Source organism: Chiloscyllium plagiosum, chromosome 20 (assembly GCF_004010195.1).
Source record: "Chiloscyllium plagiosum isolate BGI_BamShark_2017 chromosome 20, ASM401019v2, whole genome shotgun sequence".
NCBI classification, from domain to species: domain Eukaryota; kingdom Metazoa; phylum Chordata; class Chondrichthyes; order Orectolobiformes; family Hemiscylliidae; genus Chiloscyllium; species Chiloscyllium plagiosum.
Genome location: NC_057729.1, coordinates 50,978,633 through 51,002,599, shown reverse-complemented (window position 1 = coordinate 51,002,599; position 23,967 = coordinate 50,978,633). Strand labels below are relative to the sequence as shown.

The window sequence follows — 23,967 nt, the reverse complement described above, 5'->3', positions numbered from 1 at the left end:
TAGCCACCTCCCGTTCTGAGGAAGGGTCTCTGGACCCAAAACTTTGATTCTGCGCTCTGTCTCTGTCTCTGTCTGTCTGTCTCTCTCTCTCTCTCTTTGTCTCTCCCCCTCTGTCTCTCCCCCTGTCTATTTCTCTCTGTGTCTCTCCCTCTGTTTCTCTGTCTCTCTGTCTGTCTGTCTCTGTCTCTCTCTCTCTGTCTCTCTCTCCCCGCAGATGCTGCCAAACCTGCGGAGTTTCTCCAGCAATTTCTACCTTTGTTTCTGATCTCAAGCGTCTTCAGTTCTTACTGTGTTTTTTCTCTCTGCCTCATTTCATCGATTTGCAATTTTTATTCCTGGTATTTAACCTTATTTTACTTTCTGTTGGAGTGGGGACTTTGTTTTTGCTTTATTCCTGCAGTCAAGATTTTTAGCACCGTCTTGACTGAGTGATGTTTACCATGGGACTTGCCCTCCTGAGGCTGGGGGTAGAGGAGGAGTGTTGTTGGTGAGACGGGGAGGGGGGATGCTGGTGGTGGTGATGTCTGTTGCAGAGCATGAGTGTGAAACCGTGCTGCAACCTTTTTTTTGTTTGTAGAAGCATCACACACCATATGGGCTCCATATCACTTAGTGGCAATCATTTGAACGGGAGGATTTTTTTCTCGCTCAACGCTATAGCATCCGCCCTCTGAGGGAAAAGTAAATGACAGAGACCATATGTGTTTGGATATTTGAGCTGAATCCTCAATGAGAGGAAGCAGCTGTAACTGCCTTCACTTCAGCCTGCCTTTCATTACATTAATGTAACCCTCCGACTCCCATTCCAATCTGCAGTATGTCAAATTGCTCGCTGCAAAGATAATGGAAACCATTTCAATTACTGGGTCCACTGCTGACATTAGCACCAGCAAGACTTTGCGGCCCATTCCGATCAACATTACCCAGCTTTAATTGTCTCTGATCTCAACAAAGAGAAAGGGAAGCTCGCTGGAGTGCAGTTATTTGCATAATATCAAACTGTGTCTGGCTATTAAAATGGGATTTTGAGCTAAGTTTGCAAATGTGTATCTGTATCTGTCTGTATGTGTGATATATTAGGTGTGTGCATGATTGCATCTGTATGTGCATGTGTGGTCATGAATGTCTGTCTGGATGTGTGTGCATGTATCTGTTAGTGTGTGAGTCTGTGTGTATGCGTGTGTGTCCATGTCTGTATGCATATCTGTGTGACTGTGTGCATTTGTATATGCATGTGAGTCTGTGTGCATGTGTCAGTATGCATGTGAGCATGTATGTGCATATCTGTGTGCATGTAGTTTTGTGCACGTGTCAGTATATGTCTTTGTGTGCATGTGTGTGTAAGACCATAAGGTGTCGGAGCAGAATTTAGGCCATTCAGCCCATCGGGTCCGCTCTGCCATTCAATCATGGCTGATGAGTTTCTCAATCCCAATCTTCCACCTTCTCCCCATAACCCTTGATCCATGGCAATCAAGAATCTATCTATCTCAGTCTTAAATATACTCAATGTCCTGGCCTCAACAGCCTTCTGTAGCAGTGAATTCTGTAGACTACCATTCTGACTGAAGAAGTTTCTCCATATCTCTGTTGTAAAAAGTCTTCCCTTTGCGCATGCATGTGTGTGTGTCTATTTGCCTCTAAGTCTGTCCATCTGTGAGAATCTTTTTTCTCTTTCTCACTTCCCTCTTTGGGGAATGAAAGAGTTTTCAGGAACCTTTATCCAGAGTTGGGGTAATGAAATTTCAGGCAGTCAGGATACTCCAACATTCTCTGCACAAACTTAAAAGCACAAATAATGCTCCCAAAAGCACATTCTCCATGTGAAATTTGCTGAACAAAATCTTGCATTTGTGTAGCACCTTTTCTGTTAAAATCCTGAGATAAGGCTAACTCCATTTATTATTCCTTTTCCCCCAAACAATGGAATGTAAGGATCGCAGACCCTCTGGTTCTGAGGAAGGGTCACTGTGCCAAAAGTGTTAGCTCTGATTTCTCTCCACAGATGCTGCCAAGCCTGCTAGGCTTTTCCAGCAATTTCTGTTTTTGTTTTAGAAATAAATAGGGCTTGTTTGTAATTCATTCATGAGACGTCATCATCACTGGCTAGGTCAGCATTTCCTTGCTCATCCCGAATTGTCCAAAGTTAAGAATCAACCACATTGCTGTGGGTCTGGAGTCTAGACCAGATAAAAACAGCCTTTTTTTTTCTTAGCAGGGCATAAGTCAACCAGATGAGTATTTAAAGATTTTCAACTCCAGATTTTTAAAAAAAGTATTACTTAATTCCAATTCTACCAACTGCTAAGGCAGGATTTGAACCTAGGCCCTCCCTAGGATTGTGATGATGTCACTGTACCTTATATGCTGATAGTGTGTGATAAAGAGGGACAGGAAAAGGCTCATAGAGTCAGACAGCACAGAAACAAACCCTCAGTCCAACCAGTCCATGCCAACCATAATCCCAAACTCGACTAGTCCCACCTGCCTGTTCCTGACCCAAATCACTCCAAATCTTTCCTGTTCACGTGGAACAGAACAACATCTTGCATTTATCAAGCACCTTTAATGGGGTGAACTGTCCCAAGCCACTTCACAGGAGTGTTATCAACAAAGTTCGATCACACACAGAGGTATTAGACAGGTAGCCAAAAACACAGTGTTACCTGGTTAGGCTAAATGGCTTGTTTCAGCGCTGTGCATCTGATTTAATTCTGTGTAAACGCGTCCAAATTTCCCAAATGAGTCAGAAAGGGGAACTGGCTCCCTGTTGCCTGGGAAATGAAGATATTTTTTATTGCACGTTACCACACTTCATTGGCTTGTCACTGGGAATATGTTGATTTCACTGTCGTCTCAAGACACACTTAGGCAGATCCTTCATTTTCTCTGGCTCCCACTTGGCAATATGGGCTAGTGTCCAAAAACATAATCCTGGTTCTATCGTGTTGGCTGATTTGTAGCTGGAGTTCAGGCTTGTTGGGCAACATAGCACGTTGACAGAGGCATGTGTGAAGCATCCACTAATCAGCCAGTTTGCATGGCACAGCCGCAGTTAGTCATGGAAGGACCCTTTTCTCCCAGGGATTTTATCTCCACTGATTGATAATACCATTGCTGGAAGGGTTTGTCTGTTGAGCATTTTGTACCATAGAGTCATAGAGATGTGCAGCACAGAAACAGACCTTCCAGTCCAACTCGTCCGTGCTGACCAAATATCCAAAATTAATCTAGTCCCATTTGCCAATATTTGGCCCATATCCCTTTTAACCTTTCCTATTCACATACCCATCCAGATGCCTTTTAAATATTGTAATTGTATCCACCTTCACCACCTCCTCTGGCAGCTCATTCCATACATGTGCCACCCTCTGTGTGAAAAGGTTGCCTTTTAAATCTTTCCCCTCTTACCCTAATCCTACTCCTTCTTGGACTACAACCTCATTGGACTCTCACTCTGAGACAAAGGCCTTGTCTATTCACTTTATCCATGATTTTATAAACCTCTATAAGGTCACCCCTCTGCCTCTGACGCTCTGGGAAAACAGCCCCAGCCCCAGCCTATTCAGCCTCTCCCTATAGTTCAAACCCTCCAACCCTGGCAACATCCTTGCAAAATTTCTCTGAACCCTTTCAAGTTTAACAGTATCTTTCCTGGAGCAGGGAGACTAGAACTGAATGCAGTATTCCAAAAGTGGCCTAACCAATGCCCAAGATCACAAAAACGTTTCATTCTGTAAAATTGTTGTATCAACGTATATGAAAGGGTGACCTTATGGGTGGAATTAATTCAGCACACTAGACAACAGAAAGGCTTGCCTTTCTCTTGCACCTTTCAAACACTTTTAAAAGTACTTTATTGGCTGGATGTTGGTCTACTGTTATGATGTAGAACTTGCAGCAGCCAATCTGCACGCAGCAATCGCCCAGACACCGCAAAGTGATGATGAACAGATCATCTGTTTTACGGTGATGTGGCATGGAACATTATACAGCATGGATGATGCTGTGTAAATGCAAGTTATTGCAGTCAATGACTTAGAGAAATAATGGATAATAAAGCCATGAACTACGGATGCCAGAAGTCGGAAACAAAAGCTGAAGAAACTTAGCAAGTCTGGCAGCATCTATAGAGTGAAAACAGAGTTAATTTTGCGAATATAGTGACCCTTCTTCAAAACTGTGAGTAGCTAGGAAAAGGCGGTATATGTGCTAGAGATTGGGGATGGTGAGGGGATAAAGGAATGAGAGGGTAAGTAGAGATGGAGCCCAGACAGAGACAATAGCAGTCAGATGGACGAAAGGATGGATAATGGTGAGCCAAGGAAAAGAAAAGCTGCCAATGGGGACCATGAGCGGGGAAATTGGGAGCATAATGGATCATGCATGGAGGTGTTGCTGAGGTCTTGTGTGTGACTTTTGTTTTTCCAGGCCAACCTGCCACTGCTGCAGCGGGAACTACTGCACTGTGCCCGCTCTGCCAAGCAAACGCCAGCTCAGTACCTGGCTCAGCATGAACACCTCCTGCTCAATGCCAATGCCACGTCCCCTGTCAACTCAACGGATCTGCTAGAGGTCAATGAGAATGGGAAGAGGAACAGCCCGGAAAGGTAAACCAGCTGGATCGGGGATAGGATACCCCTGGGCGCATTGGGTCAGACATGCGGGATTAAAATGCAATGGGAAGGAGGAGTGATGTCCAGAAGGGAACGGGCACATCGTGCAAGATAGTGATGGGCAGTGAACGTAACTGTCCAGCCTGTCTAGCGTGATTCTCCAGGAGATCTCAGCGACAGGTTGTATAAGTGAAACAGCTCCACCTGGTGTTTTGGATGTCCAAGTTTGGACAGCGGACTTTAGGAAGATTGAGAGGGTGTGAGAAAACCTTACAAGAAAGGTTCCAGGGCTGAGGGTCTTGAGTCATGAGGGTAAAGAGGTGATGCTCAATGGAGGAGAGGGGAAGGTGTTCAAAATTGCGAGGGGCCTAAACAAAGTGGACAGTGCAAATCTGCTCCATTGGCAGAATGGTCAGTTATAGGAATATACAGATGTGACTGGCAAAAGAGTTTTAAAAAAGGCCACATGAGGAGATGCAGTGAGTAATCAGGATGTGGATACCAGGAGAATGGCGGAGACAGATTCAGTCATGACTTTGAATAGGCAATTGGATAAGAATCTGAAGGCTGACAAATTACAGTGAGACAGGGAATGAAAATGTAGGCGGGACTCACTTTTGCTGGGAGGTGGCATGGGTTTAAAGGGCTGAATGGCCTTCTGTGCTGTAACCATTGTCTGATTGTATTCTCCGGCAGTAAAATGGGTTCTGCGATGACGCCAAGACATCTCTTATGTTTTTATTGGTTGCCTTTTTATTGCAAAAGACAGGCATTTCTGTTGCCCTGAAGACACCTCTCTCTTTTACTCATAAACAATCACTATAGCTAGAAAGCACTTAATTTAAAAGACCCCAGAACGTGCTTTAAAAACTGTAAATTAATAAATGTTGTTTCATGAGCTTTCAGACTTGCCAAGTCCTGTAAGGAAATGTTGTGTGAAGCCAGTACAGTTAAGACCTTATATGATCTGCTAATATACTTCCTGCCACTCTGCTTCAAGTGGTGAGAGAATTAAGTGGGATTGGATTAGCTCCAGGCAGTTTGAGCAATGGGCCAATGAGGGTGGTGATGGTGGTGGGGGTGGGGTGGTTGTGGGCATCTGATGAGGGAGGGATTGACATTCCAATGCGATGACTGCGGTGTGCACAGAAATGCCAGAAGAAATACAAGCCTGCCAAACTCGGACAGACTATCTTTGTCAAAACAAAAGTCGTTAGAGTATTCCGCTGTACAGTCCAGGCTTGAGGACAAACTATCATCTTGCAATTGCAGAACAACTCCAGTCTGTAACCATGTCCGGCACTGTAGCAGTGGGTGCTGTTATCTCTGTTTGAATACAGATTTCATGTAAATTGAATCTATGGGTCTGGTTGACCAGGTCATCAAGGAGAATCGTCCCATTGTTCTCCTAGATAATGCTTTCACATCCACCTGAGAGAAAAAGTTCCAATTTCTCATCTGAAAGATGACAGTGTGGCACTCCAACAGTGGTGAGGGTGGGTGTAATTTAATGGCTCCCCACCCAAAAGGGCCTGAAGGCCTGGCTATGTGCCAGGAGAATCATCTGTTTCTCGAGGTTGGGAAAACTGTCCTGAATTAAAATGGGAACAGGAAGAAGTCAATGGAGGAATCCCACTTGCTGGGAACAATGACGCCAATCAGGGTCATTAATGTGCCACTTGGTGCTAATTACTGGTGGCTCCAGGATTTAACACAGGTTCCCCCATAGCCTGACAGCAGACCCTATCAGATTCTCCTGAGGCCGAGACGGTGAGGAGTTGTCCCATTGACAGACTCTCAATACCCAATCAAGAGCCTAGCATTTGGAGCGGTCACCGAAAACCATCCCTCCCCATTGAAGTCCACCTGACCCCATTTCTTTGTGTCCAGGGATCCAACAATGAGCCTTGGGCTTAGCTCCTGATTGGCCAACAGCTCCCACAGGTGGGCTTTTGACCCTCTGGGATCCTTGTTGATCAAGTTGGACGGCCTCGTGCAAAGTCGATTTCCCTCCCTCTTCCACTGAAGGAATGGGAGGGGGGTGCTCCCAGTAACTTTCAAACCAATAGGCAGGACCACACCCAAGGGATTATAATTCGACCTGCTGAATGGGTCTGGAAAATGCTGAACTCTCTGTGGAGTGGGGCTTGAACCCATGACCTTCTGACACAGCGGCATGAGCCACAGCAGAACCCGGGGAAAGGCAGTGGAACCATGTTCACGTGTCGACCGTAGCTAAGCAGTAGCACTCTCACCGTAGAGTCAGGGGTTCAGCGTCCACTTGGAGAACTGAGAAGAGAAGTGAGGCTGACACTTCACTGTGGTGCCGAGGGTGTGCAGCACTGTCTCAGGTACTGTATTTCAGACCAAACATTAAACCCTGGCCTTGTCTAACCTTGCGTAGATTTGGAACAGTCAATAACAAAGAGGCACAATTTTAAGTTGGGCGACAGGAGATTTACAGGGGATTTAAGGAAAACATTTTTCACCCAGGGAGTGGTGGGAATCTGGAGTGCACTATCTGGGAAGGTAGTTCAGTTGGGAAACCTCATAAAACCTTAAAAAAAAATTTGGAAGAGCACTTGAAATGTTATAACATTGAAAGCAAAGGGTCTAGTGAAGGAAAGTAGGACTAGTCTAACTAGCACAGGTCATTCTGTTAATAGTGTGCATTTCATCAACGCAACTTCACTGTAACATGAACGATAAATTGAGGATATTGTTTCTACAGCGTGAAATTTGAAGGCGTGTTGGCTGGAACGTGAAGACAGCACCAACATTTTAAGTGCTGTTTCTAAAGTGCGATTTTGCTATAACATGGGGTTGTACAAGAACACAACCATCGCTTTACAGAAGAACTGACTGTGGTGTATTTTTGACAGTATAGACCTGATGGGCCAAAGGGCCTCTTCTGTTCAGTATGATTCTATGACTCTGTGGTTTGATAAGTGTGTGAATGAGGGACTGTTCTCCTGAAAGTTTTGATTTTTATGATGACATTTTCTCCCCATCTCCTCAGGAATAAAGAGAATGGTTTTGACCGAGACCCTCCAGCAAAGCGGGTGTGCACTATCAGCCCTGCCCAGCGGCACAGCCCAAACATTGGCATACCTCACCCCGCCAATGGGCAACTGCATCCAACCCCTCCTCCCCTCCAGCACTACAGCCTGGACGATGTGGCCATCAACCACCTGTACAGAGACCCACAGAGACTTCCGGAATACAGAGACCGACACAGGCATCACGGTGAGCCTATGGGCACAGGGCGATCATGGCAGGAACGCACGGGGTGGTACCAGTTCCCGTGAAGAATTGGGTTCTTCATGGATGGCAGCTGTGGCTGGTTTTGCCGATTATAGTTTGGCAAATGAATCTGTTATCAAGAAAGAGGATTGATGCCGAGTTGCATCCTTTGGTTTGGGATCCAGTTAACAATCACCTCGGCTTTTCAAACATCCGGGATTCAGTACGCAACCATGAGGGATTATAGATTTTACCAGGTAACCGTCAATGTGTCCAAGAGAGCTCTCAATGGAGTAGGATGGGACTTACAAACATTCATCGAGTGAAGTAAGGATGCATGCCCAATGAATTCAGATTGCATGTAGTGTACAGGTCTTCTTATTTCTTTGTGAGTTATTTTCACACTTAAATGGGAGAGAACTGTTTTAAAACCAAAGATTCCCAAATGTTTTGAAAAGTGGGTAAACCTGATGTTCATTGTTTACACAACTATTTGATTTAAAATTCCCTACAGTGTGGAAACAGGCCCTTTGGCCCAACCAGTCCACAGCAACCCTCCGAAGAGTAACCCACCCAGACCCATTTCCCTCTGACGAGTGCATCTAACACTATGGGCAATTTAGCATGGCCAATTCACCTGACCTGCACATCTTTGGATTGTGGGAGGAAACCGGAGCACGCAGACACGGGGAGAATGTGCAAACTCCACACAGACAGTCACCCCAGGCTGGAATCAAACCTGGGACGCTGGTGCTGTGAGGCAGCAGTGCTAACCACTGAGCCACCAAGCTGTGGTTTAAGTTTAGTCTGCAGACAAACTGGAGCTGAGAGTTGTGTACAAATGGAGATTTATTTGGCAACAAGAAGCTGGTTAGTTTGTGGGCGAGTGACCAGATATAAATTTCAATGGTCATCTGCCTGCAAACAACTCTGTGATTGGTTGTTAAGCAGCTGAACAACTTGGAGCTGTGAACAAGATAGAGAAGTGGTCAGACCAGTGTTAGCCCAGGATCTCTCCTTCTCTGTGTTCTGCAGATAAATGCCTGAAGAAAATCAGTTCTCTTTCCTTCTGAAGTTGCAATAAGCTGTGACTTTTTATTATAAGCCAGAGACTCTTGTACAAGTGAGCCAGTCACCTTATGCCTCCAGCAAACCAGCGGAAGCATCCGGAGAAGGACGACTGAGAATCAACATTCTGACCAGCACAAGGCTCAACTCAGCAACCCTGGGACTAGGAACCACTGGGAGAAAATGAGGACTGCAGATGCTGGAGACCAGAGTTAAAAAGTGTGGTGCTGGAAAAACACAGCAGTCCAGGCAGCATCCGAGGAGCAGGAGAATCGACATTTTGAGCATAAGCCCTTCTTCAGGAAACTGAAGGTTTCTAATAGGAACCACTGAACTGCCTTCCCCCTCCTCCTATCATCCATAACCACCACCTTTCCCTGTGTATTTCTGTCAGTCTGTGCTGTATGGGTAAGGGGGAGTTTTTTAAGGTGGAGTTAAATGCCAGCGGTTACCTGGAGCTAGAGTCTAATTACTTGTAATAAAGTCATTTTTGTTAAGTACAGAAACTTGGTCCATACTTTCTGTCAACCTGGAACTAGAGACAGGCAAACTGGGGAATTCTACGTAGTTGTTAAAATCTTTAACTTTCGAGGTGACTGTGGGATTGATTTCCAGTGTACTTCCCATAGTAGACTCTGTTAACTTTCTGGGGGTTTTTGGTGGATACTGTTAACCTCGCAGGTTTCTCATGTTTAACATTTGAGACATTGGCGATAGCTTTGAAGAAGGATACTCAAAATCTTCAAAGCATTGACTCACCCTTCATTTACAAGACTGAAGGCACTTCAACAACAGCAACTTCCAGACCGTTATCCTTCCCTTTTTTCTCCACAGGAGGATCTCGTGCAGTGTACCAGGAAGAGATGATTGATCACCGACTGACTGACCGTGAGTGGGCTGAGGAATGGAAACATCTGGATCATGTAGGTGCTGATTTCTTCTACTCTTTGTCCTTCTCTTAGCAACTTTACAGATGTTACCGATCCTATTGGACAGTTTGCAGAGGCTGGGGGAGGAGTGTAAAATTCTCCGGGTGGCCTGGCTATCTGCCTCTATTCTTTCCCCAATTTTCCATTGGAGCTGGCGAGGTGTGGGGCCATTCACCCACCCTTACCCTCATTCCCATTGGGCCTTTAGTTTGAGACAGTCAGAGAAAGGTCGAGGATGGACGGAAAGCCCAGTGGGTCACCCTGCTTCTTCTTTCACCTCTTGATTTCTCTATCATCTCCAGCCCACCCTCCTGACATTCCAGATCCCCCCTGGCCTCATCTCACCTCCCTGCTATGAGAACATTAGCTGAGCCAACTCTCTAGTGTCCAGGATTTGCTGTTTTCTGCCCAAATTATTTGTATTTGCTCATGGAGGGGGTGTGAACATTGCTGGCAAAGACAGTGAAATGACTGCACAGAGGCTGGTACCCTGTCACCAAGTCACCCCTTATTTAAATGTACACAGTGCACTGTCTGTAGTCAGCTAGCTCAGAGTCAGTCTCCTGAATGGAGGAGTTTCTAAATCCTCTGGTTCTATCTGTCAGCCAGGGCTCCCTGATTGGCCTGGGTTAACAACCCCAGTCAAAGATCTCATAGTCAACGAGATCCCCCAGTTCTAATCACTACAGTTAGTTTGGGTTGCCCATCTGTAATCACCCTTGAAAGCAGTTAAGAGGCAATTTTGATGATCTGGGTCTGGAGTCATATGTAGGCCAGATCAGATTAAAATGGCAGATTTCCTTCTTCAATAGACTCTAGTGATTCTGATGTTTTTATAGCAACCAATGATAGCTTCATGATCACTCTCACTGAGAATAGCTTTCAATCCTAATTCTGTGTTTAATCAATTGCATTTATTGGTGGGATTTGATCTTGTGTCCCCGTGCTGCAGCTCTGGTTTATTACCCCAGTGATGTTGCCTCTCCACCATGGAGTGTTAAATGCCTGTCTTTTCTGACGACCTTTCCATCCGGGAGGTCCCTGCCAATAAAATCTGCCCATTAAAACATATGGCACAGATGGAGGCCATTTGTGCCTCTGTTGGACCTTTTGAGAAATCGCTTGTCTGTTGTCCCCCACATCCATCCCTCCTGCTTGAAACTCGGTGAGATCCTCATCCTCACCCAGAAACATAGGAAACAGAAGTAGGCCATTCGGCCCTTTGAGCCTGCTCTGCCATTCAACACGGCCGTGGCTGACCATACAACATGATACGCTGTTTCCAATTTCGCCCCATTCCTCTTGATCCCACAAGCCCTAAGCTTCACATACTTGGTCAGCTCCAATCTCAAATTACTTTATGAATCAAGTTCCACCAACCTCCCTTTCAGGGAAAGTTTTCGATATCCCTGAGAGATAATGCTTTTTCTCTCCACTGAAGATCTCTTACTAATGAATATAATCCGATGACGTCTGGTTATTGACCCACTCTCCAGAGGGAATTCTTTGTCTTTGTTGACCAAAACCTTCCATCATCTTGAAAGCCTCTTTCCTGCCATTGCTCATCTTTTCTGTTCCAGACAAACTAGTCCAAATTTTTCCAATTGCTGCTCCAAATTGAAGTCTGGAATTCCCTGGTAAACCATTTTCCGTTGGGGGAGGGGGAGGGAGCGGGGGGCGTGTAAGCATCACTGGCAAGGGCCATTCTGAGCTGAGTGGCTTGCTCTGCCATTTCTGAGGGCAGTTAAGATTCAACTACATTGATGTGGGCGGATCTGGAGTCACATGCAGGCCGCACCAAATAAGGGTGACAGACATTTTTTTCCCTAAAGGGCTATTAGTGAATTAGATGGAGTTTGTATTACAATCAACCACTGTTCCTGAGCCTGGAAGGATTGATTAAGTTTTGTTAATTGGTGAGATTTTTACCTGTACTCCTAAAGTATAAACTGGGTTTCAGAGACAGTCAAGTGATGCTACAGATTATAGTCTTTCAAAATCCATTGCAATTTTCCCTGAAGTGTGGGCCATAGAACTGTCCACAGTGGTTCAGTGGAGGCCTAACCATTGATTATGTTCTAGAATGATGTCTTTACTTTAATGTTCCAAATGTTTTTGAAACCCCAAGTTTTTTTAACTGCTTTATCAACTTGCTCTGCCAAGTTTAAGGATCCATTTTGAAAGAATAAACCACCAGATTGAACAAAATTGAATAGTCTTAGCTCCTTTAAAGGCTACTGTCAAACAAATCTTGTAAAGAAGTTCACAAAGTTGTGTCTAGTTCTGGTCACTCTGCAATAGGAACAATATTATTGAGCTGGAGAGGGCTCAGTAAAGATTTACCAGAATGTTAGATTAGATTAGATTCTCTACAGTGTGGAAACAGGCCCTTCGGCCCAACAAGTCTACACCGCCCCTCTGAAGAGTAAACCACCCAAACCCATTCCCCTATCGTATATTTACCCCTGACTAAAGCACCTAACACTGTGGGCAATTTAGCAGGGTCAATTCACCCGACCTGCGCATCTTTGGATTGTGGGAGGAGACCAGAGCACCCAGAGGAAATCAGTTGATGGGGAATGGAGGGTTTGGGTTTTGGGGAGAGGCTGGATCGGCCGGGACTTTTTTCACCTGAGTGTAGGAGGTAGACAGGTGATCTTATGGATGTTTATAAAAGCATGAGGGGTATAGCTAAGTGAATGGCAGGTGTCTTTTCCTTAGGATGGGGGATTTGAAGACTGGGGGCATATTTTTAAGGTGAGAGGAGAAAGATTTTAAAAAGACATGAGGGGCAACATTTTTTTAACACAGGGAATGGTTTGTGTGTGGAATGAACTTCCAGAGGAAATGGTAGGTATGAGTACAGTTACAACATTTAAAAGATATTTGGACAAGTTCATGAATAAGAAATGTTTGGACGAATATGGGCCAAGTGCAGGCAGGTGGGACTAGTTTAGTTTGGGATATCTGGTCAACATTGACTGGTTGGACCAAGGGTCTGTTTCTGTGCTGTATGACTCTGAGTCTATGAAAGTTCAAATGAAATGGCATTTTTAGGGTTGCTGATACTCTAGCCCCTGCAATGTCCAATGGTTGTGCAAAACTGGGTGTATGGGTAGATATTGTGTCCTCCCTCGACAGGGCCACCAGAGGGCAGACATGACCATGGAAAAGGTGCACATTGTTGGGTTCAATGGGCTCCTCCTCAGCAGCACCCCCGGTCTGGATCTGTTGATGACGATGAGATGTTTGCACAGGGACCAAAGTGAGTCGCAGTTAACGGAGGCTCGCTGTTATCTCGTCGTTCCAAAACAGAGCAAAACTGGTGGAGCTAGATCGCAGAGAAAAACACAAACCTCCGCTTTCCTTCCAGCTCCTGAACTGCATCATGGACATGGTGGAGAAGACTCGTCGCTCACTAGCCGTCCTCTGCCGTTGCCAAGAAGCTGACCGAGAGGAGCTAAACTACTGGATGAGGCGTTACAATGACACAGAGGATGTACGAAAGGGGGGCAGCACTCACCTCAGGCAGCTCAGCCCTGGGAACACAGACACCATTCAGACTGGTGAGTAACACTGAGTTTTCTCTGCCTTAGCTCTCAGCTGCTGTTTTCAGCCTTTAATGAGAATTATGGCCTAGCTCCAAGAGGGAGGTATCTGAAATGAGAGCGAATAAGTCTGATTGCACGAGATTGCATGAAATGGACGATAATGATGCATGGGAATGATAGGATAGAAAATGGAAACAGAAACTACTGAGAAAACACAGCAAGTCTGTTAGTGTCTGGTGAGAGAAAACAGAGTTGATGCTTCAGGTCCAGTGACCCTTCTCCTCCAGTTCTGAAGAACGGTCACTGGAGTCGAAACTCTAACTCTGCTTTCTCTCCACAGATGAAAGGCTTATGCCTGAAATGTCAACTTTCCTGCTCCTCAGATGCTGCCTGACCTGCTGTGCTTTTCCAATGCCACACTTTTCAACTCTGACTCCCCAGCATCTATGATCCTCACTTTCTCTTTTCTGTCCACAGACACTGCCAGACCTGCTGAGTTTTCTTAGCAATTTCTGTTTTCATTTCTGATATCCAGCATTCTCAGCTCTTTTTGGGATTTTTTTCCTAAGGAAAGAAAATGCACGATTAATTGGAAAGGAGACCACTGAATCACAATGCACTGGTTTACACTATCGCAAAAGGTCTTCGTGTCTCCCCAGTGGACTATGGGTTGACTCTGTTGATCTGTTTCTCCAACCCTACAAACCACAGGACTTGGAATGAGGGCTGCCAAACACATTTTAAATTTCTTTGTAAATTTTATCTTGCTCATCAAGCCAAGGGATCTTAATGCTAGAAAATCTAGTGCCCTTTCACTTTGAGCCTGCAGTGTTATTAGTTATCATCCTTGTGCCAGTTAAGGTGAAGTATATTTAGGATAATGCTGCCCTTGCTCTTTTGCCATCTTGTTTGTTCGCGTGCCCGCCACGTCCACAATCCCATTGCGGACTGACTGTGGAACTGACATGGCCATCCCAGCTGAATTCACCCAACTCAGGGCCAGGTTGGAACTCTCGCTGTTTGTGTGATCCCATCACTCACTGCTTTAACCCAGTGAAGCTAATTCGGGACTTGGTACACTTCAGGCCTTTCCCTACAACCTGTTTCTCATGGATTAGCAATCCTGTGGCATTCCTGCGATGTCACCTCCTCCCTGAGACAGTTGTAATATTGGAAACAGGAACTCCTTGTGCACAGCACTCGCCCACAATCAACAATGTGATCATGACCAGGTCATTTGGGGGTCCTTTTCATGATCTGCATTGAGGGCTAAATACTGAGCAGGCTTACAGAAAAAGAATTCCCCTTCCCTTCTTCAAAAATAGGCAATGGCCTGGCGGTATTATCAATGGACTGTTCGTCCAGAGACCCAGGTAATGTTTTGGGGACCCCAGGTTTGAATCCTGTCAGGGAAATTGGGGGAATTTGAATTCAGTAAATATCTGGAATTAAGAGTCTAATGATGACCATTATATCTGTTACCAATTGTTGGTGGAAACCCATCTGGTTCACTAGTGTCCTTTAGAGAAAGAAATCTGCCATCCTTACCTAGTCTGGCCGACATGTGACTCCAGACCCAGAGCAATATGGTTGACTCTTAACTGCCCTCTGGGATTTTAGGGATGTTGACCCAGCCAGTGATGCCCACATCCCGTGAATGAATTTATTTTTAAAAATTTCTACATTCATCTGGGGGAGCATTTTCTCTGAAAATAATGTAGAAGTATTTTGTGGAGAATAAAGTTAACTTATTCCTTTTTTATTGTCAGTCTATCAAATAATGAGGGGTGCATTTGCTTTCCAATTGATTGCGGGAAGGTCATGTGACCTAAAAACAGACCTGATGGATAACCAATAGCAGGATAGCAGGAGAGTGAGGGTGCGATGGGAAGTCATGTGACAGCTTCAGTAATCTGTTCAATCAGGGTTCACAAACCTACTCTATCCAGACAGTTTTGTATCCCTATGAAAGAGGGTCAATCCACTTCCTTTCCTCAAACGAGGTTTTGCAGTCTTTGGACAGGGAGGTGCTCCCTTGGTCTGGATAACCCTCTACCAGTGACAACCACTTGTAATCCATCTGGTGCTCTCTGTGGACATGCTAACCTTATTCCTCGAACATGCCTCAGCTAATATGGCTGCCTGGTCTCCCAGCGAAAGGAGCCCATTTCTCTGGCAGTACTCTCAGGGAGGCAACCTTGTCAAGGCAGGATGACTGAAAATCTCAGAAATGGCAGCTGCAAGGACTTCTCAGCTGCTATGGGATAGTCTCCTTCTGGAGTTCTCAAAGGGGTGTAGCAACAATTCCTGAAGAGATAGGAACATGCTGTGGCTCTTCAATCCTGGTCCATCACTCAGTCAGATCCAGGGTCATCCGTGTTATTATCTAGTCACGTATGGCAGAAAAGCCAGAGGTCATGAGGGATCAGGAGCTAGTTCATAGGTAAATTAAGGATGATTGGGTAGGAATGTGACTGGGTGTATTTAGGTATGTAACATACATGAGGAATAAGTCATCAGTGGGATGGGTATTGGTGGTGTGAGTTGAAATAAAAGTCTGATTGGTAAAATGCATACCTGGACTCTGTCTTACCAATAATTAACCTCTTTGCATCTAACCTCCATCTACACACCTTAATTATGTAACCCTTAATAACCCTGCACCCACAGGGAAACTATTCTGTAGGAATGCAGTGGCATCTCGTCAATTCTGCACCAACCTTTCCTCTGTTTGAATTCTAAATTTGGGCTTTTTGTCCGAGGGAGGCTGAGGAGTGAGCTGATGGGTTGGAAGCAGCCCTTCACTGGGAAGGGAGGGAGTTATCAGCTGGTTCCTTTCACTTTCCTGTTTTATCCTGCTTTCTGGTTTAACTCTGTCACGGGGACCCGGGATAATGAATCTACCTAATTGTATCTGTACTGCAGAGCTTAATCGGGAGATCGGTCACAGACCATCAGCGGGTTACGTCCCGGATGAGATCTGGAAGAAAGCGGGTAAGGCAAACTTGAGTTAATTTACAGCAGTTTGAGGGTTTGTACTGAAATACCCAACACACCTGGGGAATGGTAAAACGGGATAAACTGATGGTCGTGGCCATCTGAAGAAGTACACAACACCAGGTTATAGTCCAACAGGTTTATTTGGAAGCACTAGCTTTCAGAGCGCTGCTCCTTATCAGGTAACAACTAGTCAGGGATCAGCAATAAACGGTGACCTTGCCGGGGGTAGGAATAGAATCACAGAGTCCCTACAGTGCAGATAGTGGACACTTGGCCCATCGAGTCTGTAATGACCCTCCCACCCAGCCCCAGACCCCCACCCTATCCCTGTAACCCTGCATTTACCACGGGTAATACACCTAGCTTGCACACTATGGGGCAATCCATCGAACTGCGCATCTTTGGACTATGGAAGGAAACTGGAGCACCCGAAGAAACAGGCAGGGAGAATGTGCAAACTCCACAGAGACAGTTGCCTGAAGCTGGAATTAAACCCAGGTCCCTGGCGATGTGAGGCAGCAGTGCTAACCACTGAGCCACTGTGCCAAAGAGACCCCAAGAATAAACAAAAAAAAAAGAAACAGGAGAGATGATATGGAGAGCTTTCCTGACTCCTTGGCTGTCTATCAATCATCAGTCAGCTTCACGATAAGTAGTCAATGTGTTGCTTGTTCTGCTTCCCCACAAAACAGGTGAGTCCAGTCGAAAGACGTGCTTTGGCGGCAAATTAGAACCAAAACAGTGTGGCTTAACCAACGTTTCTAAACAGTTCCAACATCACCTCCCTGCCCTTAAACTCTATCCCTGGGCTAATAAAGGCAATGCCTTCTTTACCACTTTATCTACCAGTCCTGAAACCATACAGGACCAGTGTACATACACACCAAGGTCCCTCTGATCCTTAGTGCTTTCTACTGGTCATCAGGTATTCCCTTGCCTTATCTGTTCTGCCCAAGTGCATCACCCCACATTTATCGGACTGGATTCCATTTGCCACTGAATCAGCCCGAGTGTATTCTCCTGCAATCTAAGGCTTTTGTCCTCAACTGCCTTATGAAGCAAAAGTCGAAGAGGGTACATGGTATTAGGAGGTGAGAGCTGGCCGCTGAACGATGGAGGGGTTATGAAAAGCAGCGGCGGGGGGATGATGAGAAAGAGCTTTGTAGTGAATGTGAGTTTGCGGTTTAGTCATTCCTTTGGCATTCGGGAAGCTCGACAGCTGGCAGCCGGAGGAGCACGGATTTGGCATTTTGTGCACGGCACAGCGTTCCATTTTTGTGGGGGAGGTGGAAGGTGAGGAGAGAAAGAGCAGAGGATAGAAGGAAGGAAACTGTCACGCTATATATTACCCGCAGAAGAAAAGCACCATCTGCCAGCCAGGAGCGGAACTGACGTGAAACTGTCACCCTGCCCTGACACCTTCTGGGCAATTCAGTTCTCTGTGCGTGGCAGTGCCATCTGCAAGAATAACCATGACATCGGGCACCTGTCATTTATCTATTTCTCATCGGATGGAAGCATATTGCAAGGTTTAAACAGAACTGAAGTATAAATAAAAGTCACAGATCTGTTACAGAGCAGAATGAGGTCGTTCGGCCCATTGCATCAGCACCAGACCTTCAAACAAGTTACCCAATGCCAATCTCCATAGCCCCATGCCCTCATCATCATCCAGTGCTCTTGTAAATGCCTGGATTGAACCAGGGTGCACCACATTTCAAGCAATACATTCCAGCCCTGAAACACTCACTCTGTGCAAACATTTCTCCTCCCTGGCTTCCTTTCCAAGTTACCGTACAAAATGAATGTCTCAGCAGCTTGCCAGTGTTCTGACATAAGTGTCCATTTAGAATCATATGGAATGGAAACATGCCAACAGGATTTCTTAAACCAAACTCTCCCATTTGTCCACGTTTGGCCCCTATCCCTCTAAACCTATCCAGTTCCCTCCCGCGTTCGGAGGGATGTGCATGTTGGGTGAGTTGGCTGGGCTGAATTGCCCATAGTGTTGGGTGCATTAGTCAGGGGTAAATGTAGTGGGTGGGTCTGGGGAGGTTGCTCTTCGGAGGGTTGGTGGGGAGTTGTTGGGCCGAAGGGCCTGTTTCCATACTGTAGGGAATCTAATCTCATCTAATCTAATCTGTCCAAATTACTTCTAAATGTTGTAAGTGTACCAGCCTCCACCAATTCTTCTGGCAGTTCATTCTATACATGCACCACCTTCTGCATGAAAAGATTGCTCCTCAGGTCCCTTTTAAATCTTCCCCTCTCACCTTTAACCTATGACCGCTAGCTTTGGCCACCCCTACCCTTGGAAAAAGACCTTGTCTGTTTACCCTATCCATGCCCCTCATGATTTTATAAACCTCTATAAAGGGCACCCCTCAGCCTCCGACACTCCAGGGAGAAAAGTCTTAGCCTATTCAGCCTCTCCCTCTAGCTCAAACCCTCCAGTCTTGAGAGGAACATATCCCCAGTGTCTGACATTAGCGTGTTAGCCCTTTTCAATCTTTTTGAATACTCAAACTCCTGTCTTCTTCCAATAACACCCAAGAGCAAGTGGCATCTCTTTGACCCTCGCCCACACAACCCTGCCCAGTCCAACATAGGGAAACATATAAAGAGAACATTTCACTTGCCAAGCCTGTGCTAGCCTTTTTAAACAACAATCCAAATTTTGTCCGTCTCCTTACATTTGCCTAATGATACCTCGATGCATTTATATGTCACCTTGGGGTGCTGTTGTTTAGATTGAAGGTACTATGTAAACTTCAGTTATTGCTCTCTTTGTCAAATGCAGAAGTGTTTTTACCAAGCTCCTCTTGTTGCGCCCAGTGTTGTAGGAATCAGCTCTTTGATGAAGCCCCACACATGGCTTTGAAGGATCGAGGAAGCTCCCAGTTCACAGAGGAGGAATCTAGGTGTATTTATCAAATTCCCTTTTGAAAAGTATTGTTCCACCTTGTTCTCAGGCAGTGTATCACAGGCTGTAATTATGAAGATAGAGTGAGGGTGACACTGGAAAAGGTACAGCAGGTCAGGCAGCGTCAGAGGAGCAAGAGAGTCGACGTTTCAGGCAGGACCCTTCATCAGTCCTCCTGCTTCTCGGATGCTGCCTGACATGCTGTGGCTTTTTCCAGTGCCACACTTTCTTGATTCTGACTCTCCAGCCTCTGCAGACCTCACTATCTCCCAGATTTAGGCCTGGGTTGAGGAGGAACTTCTTCACCCAATGGGTTGTCAATCTGTGGAATTCCCTGCCCAGTGAAGCAGTTGAGGCTACCTCGTTGGATGTTATTAAGGTAAAGATAGGTAGATTTTTGAACAGTAAAGGAAGTAAGGGGTTTGGTGAGCAGGTGGGTAAGTGGAGCTGAGGCCATGAAAAGATCAGCCATTGAAAGTCAGAGCAGGCTCGATGGGCCAAATGGCCTGCTCCTGCTCCTATTTCTTATGTAACAACTCTCTGAAACCTCTTACCGTCCGTCTCTGAACTTCTATTGACAATTACCTGCGATCCCCGCTGTCAGTGGAAACAGTTCCTTCCCATTTATTCTCGTCAGAGCCCCCTGATGAATTTGAACACCTGCTTGTTCTCATTCAGCTGTATGTCTGTTCCTTCCCCACCCCACCCTGTGTTCAGAGGAGGCAGTGAACGAGGTCAAACGACAGGCCGTGTCGCAGTTACAGAAGGCAGTAACCGAGGCTGAGCAGAAAGCGTATGAGATGATAACGGCAGAGAGGGCCAAGATGGAGCAGAAGATAGCAGATGCCAAGCGGCAAGCAGCTGAAGATGCTTTCACCGTCATCAATGAGCAGGAAGATACCAGCGAGGTAGGCTACCCTCTCATATCCTTCCTGGGACCACGCGCACGTTAGTGCCAGGGTGAGCATTCGCGAATCCTCTTTTGGCCGACACTTGATTGTTTCAAGACTCAGTAGCCCAAGTGTAGAGTTGAATCTTGTGAGCATGATAGGTCTGTGACCTGGACCTCACCCCACACTGTGCCAGCCAGCTCGGCTAGTTCATGCTGGTCTCAATTATGTCAGGGGCTTGAGGGCACAACTGGAGCAAATATATCAGCCAAGACTTCCCGATCCTGATCATTGGCCCATGTACTTGCCTCCATGGTCAGAAGTCACCACACCTTACGTTATAGTCCAACAGGTTTATTTGAAAGCTTTCGGAGCGCTGCTCCTTCGTCAGGTGAAGCTTGGCGTGACGTCTGACCTTGTCCACCTCAGTACAACATCAGCGCCTCCACTCCATGAGGTGACAACAGAGTTGTAGTTGACTAACCCAGCAGGACCCATGCGCTTCACCCATGGCAAGAAAACACAGTTTGAGCTGGGCAGGATGTGAATGTCACTGGCCAGGCCAGCATTTATTGCCCATCTCTAATTGCCCAGAGAGTGGACGATTAAGTATCTAACCATTGCCCCATGTCATCTTCATCACTGAATCCCCCCACAATTAGCTTCCAGTCCATTACCATTGACCAGAAACTAAGGTGGATTCATCACTGTAAATCCAGAGGACAATCAGCCACATTAGTGTGGATCTGGAGTCACATGTAGGCCAGGCCAGGTAAGGATGGCAGTTTCCTTCCCTAAAGGACATAAGTGAACCAGATGGGATTTCTCTGACCATCAACGATAGTTTCATGTTCATCATTAGACTCCTAATTGTTTTTGTAAAATTTCTTTATTCATTTAATTTTTTTTATATTGAATTCAAATTCCATCAGCTGCCATGGCAGGATTTGAACCAGAACCCCACCCCTAACATTACCAGGGTCTCTGGATTAATAGTCTGGTGATCATACGACTACACCATCACCTCCTTTCCCATATTCCCTCTCTTCAAATTAATTTATAAAATTTTATTCAGATTAATGTCCATACAAAATATTGTTTAATAGCAGTCTGTATTGTTCTATGTTCTATGACCTTTAACCCTGATATCATAGGGTCATACAGCACAGAACCAGACCATTTAGTCCAACTTGTCCACGCTGACCAAGTTCCCTGAACTGAACTAGTCCCATTTGCCTGTGTTTGGCCTGTTTCCTTCTCAACCTTTCCTGTCCACGTACTCTGTCATAGAGGTTTACAACATGGCAACAAGTCTTCCCACCCAACTTATGGACTCATAGAATCCCTGCAGTGTAGAAGCAGGCCATTCAGCCCATCGGGCACGCACTAACCTTCTGAAGAGCAACCCACTCAGACACACTTCCCACCCCTATTCCTGTAACCCTGCATTTCCCATGGATAGTCACCTAAACCTGCACATACCTGCAATTCAGCATGGCCAATCCATCTAATCTTTGGACTGTGGGAGGAAATCCAAGCACCCAGAGGAAATCCAAACTTATGCAAGCTCCACATAGACTGTCGTCCAAGGGTGGAATTGAACCCGGGTCCCTGGTGCAATGAGGCAGCAGCGCTAACCACTGAGCCACCGCGCTTCACTTGTCCGAATGTCTTGTAAATGTTGTAACTGTACTGCTTCGTGTTGTTGTTGTTGCCAGAGTTGCTGGAACTGTGGGCGCAAGGCCAGCGAGACCTGCAGCGGCTGCAATGCGGCCCGTTACTGCGGCTCCTTTTGCCAGCACAAAGATTGGGAAAAGCACCACCGCATCTGCGGCCAGAACCTGCACGCTCAGGCCAAGGTGGTGCCCGCAGGAGGCTCTGGTCCAAAGGCCGCCAAAGGCGAGAAGAGCCCAGCTCTGGAGAAGGCTCCCCCGTCCACCGTGACTTCCAGATCGGCCACACCGGCTGCTCCAGATGCCAGTGTGCAGTAACGTGACCTATGACCTCCCCCCCCCCCCTCCCCCTCCCCACCACCCCCCACGTCAAATGGAGACATTGGAATTGAAACTCCCACCCGGGGCCACAGTTCGATATCAGGTGTAGGCCTCAGCTTTTAAAGATACCCTTTTTTTCCTTTTAATGTTCAAAAAAAAGACATAATTGAGGGGGAGACAATTCGGGCTCAAGGCTCCTCTTGAGAGCTTCGACTGAAATGTAGGCCAGCAAAAAAAATAAAATCACAGAAGCAAAATCTACAGTCGGACTCCTGGCAACAGAGGAAGCAGGCTGCTGTATCCACGGGCCAGAAACACTGCCATTTATGAGACGACTGCAGAAATGTTTTGGACTGGGACATGAACGTCCTCCTGTATGTCTCTCCCCACTCACTGCTGACTCCATAACAATCCTGCATCTTGCTCTGCAGTCCGAAAAGAAAATGTAAACATTTACCTGTGCAATCAAAGTGGACAAGGAGTAACAATTCAGATCCTACTTACTCAAAACACTCTTTACCTCTTGGTTTAAAAAAAAGGGACTCTTTCAAGAGATTAGAACTTATTCCTTCGAAGAGAAATGTCAAAAGAATGTGGTTTGTCGCTGGTTTTTGAAGGGGGTAAAGGGACTCTCTTTTGACTTGTATATCCCTTTTCGAAACGTGTGAAAGGAAATCTCCCGTCTTCCTGTCCCCACAAATGATTTGTACACTGATTGCTCTTCCCTGACGCCATTCCGTTCCTACCCCAAGGAAACACTCCGGAAAGATCCGACGGTGGCTGATGACTGCTCTAGTGGTGTACTTGATGGGGAAGGAAGCAGGTGGCCTGGGTCGGCTTTGGTGTGTGTAAAACTGCTCTTCGTATGACTTTTTGTAACGACTGACCTCTCGAGACGTTACTCCTCACCTCCTTTGTGATCTCCCGAAAGCAAGTGGACAGTTTGTGTCACACGGTGACAAGCTCCAGACACACGCACACGCGCACATAAGGTTGTTTGTTGAAGTCCAATTTTACAAAAATAGAGTTGAAGTGAGAGAGTGTGTTTAGATGCTTCGCTGTCGGGGGTTTAGAAATCTGGAGGCCCACCTTGTATCTGGTTTTCCCTCCTATCTGGCTGTAGGCGGAGCTAGACATATACCTGACAGAATTAATGTTTTGCGCCAAAGAATGATACCCTTGGCAGGCGTTTCTGAACTAACAATGATATCTACCTTTTTGGTACGTGTTTAGTAACTGGCCATTGGGGGAGGGGTTGCTGCTGTTCCCAAAAGGTCAGAAGGAAACACAAGTCAAGGGATTCAGTGCAGCTTTTGCTGGGAAATTGGTGGCTCCTCAAATACTCAAGCTGGCCAAAGGATCCCTCCACTCTTCGGTCACCCCGAGCAACACTGCCCTCCTCCTCCTCATCTCCATTACAGGCTATTCCCCACTCCTCTCTGATAGGTTTGCCACCATCCCAGCCCCCATTCTCGCAGGTCTGCCAGCCCCTCCCCTTCCCTTTCCCCTTGCGCTCTTTCACTTCTCGCTGGTAGGGTCCTGGTGGTGTTATGGCCAAGAAACGGTGTCACTGTGGGAAAGGATTTGGCGACCTCTCAATGAAGGTACAGGATTGAAGACACACCACTTTAAATATTAATCCCCATGTCTAGTAATCGGGGGAGCAGAGATGAAGAGAGGCAGCCATCAACCAGCTTTTGTGATGCTGACCCTCGGTGACCTTGAATGACTTGAGAAGTAAAGAATCTGGTCC

At 46.2% G+C, this 23,967-nt stretch overlaps 1 protein-coding gene across 9 annotated transcripts in view; it reads left to right on the top strand.

Moving 5' to 3' along the window:
* Window positions 1-23,967, top strand: part of LOC122560270 (protein CBFA2T1-like) — a 168,954-nt gene that overhangs the window by 136,982 nt on the left and 8,005 nt on the right. For 7 of the 9 annotated variants that reach the window (XM_043710804.1, XM_043710798.1, XM_043710800.1 and 4 more), the window contains 7 exons: window positions 4,432-4,610; window positions 7,636-7,862; window positions 9,762-9,850; window positions 13,230-13,422; window positions 16,333-16,401; window positions 20,048-20,238; window positions 21,939-23,623. In XM_043710804.1, coding sequence (XP_043566739.1) covers window positions 4,432-4,610; window positions 7,636-7,862; window positions 9,762-9,850; window positions 13,230-13,422; window positions 16,333-16,401; window positions 20,048-20,238; window positions 21,939-22,211 — 1,221 coding nt within the window. In that variant the 3' untranslated portion in view covers window positions 22,212-23,623. Of the gene's footprint in view, window positions 1-4,431; window positions 4,611-7,635; window positions 7,863-9,761; window positions 9,851-13,229; window positions 13,423-16,332; window positions 16,402-20,047; window positions 20,239-21,938; window positions 23,624-23,967 lie in introns of those variants that run through there. The other 2 variants (XM_043710796.1, XM_043710805.1) reach the window with 2 other exon arrangements.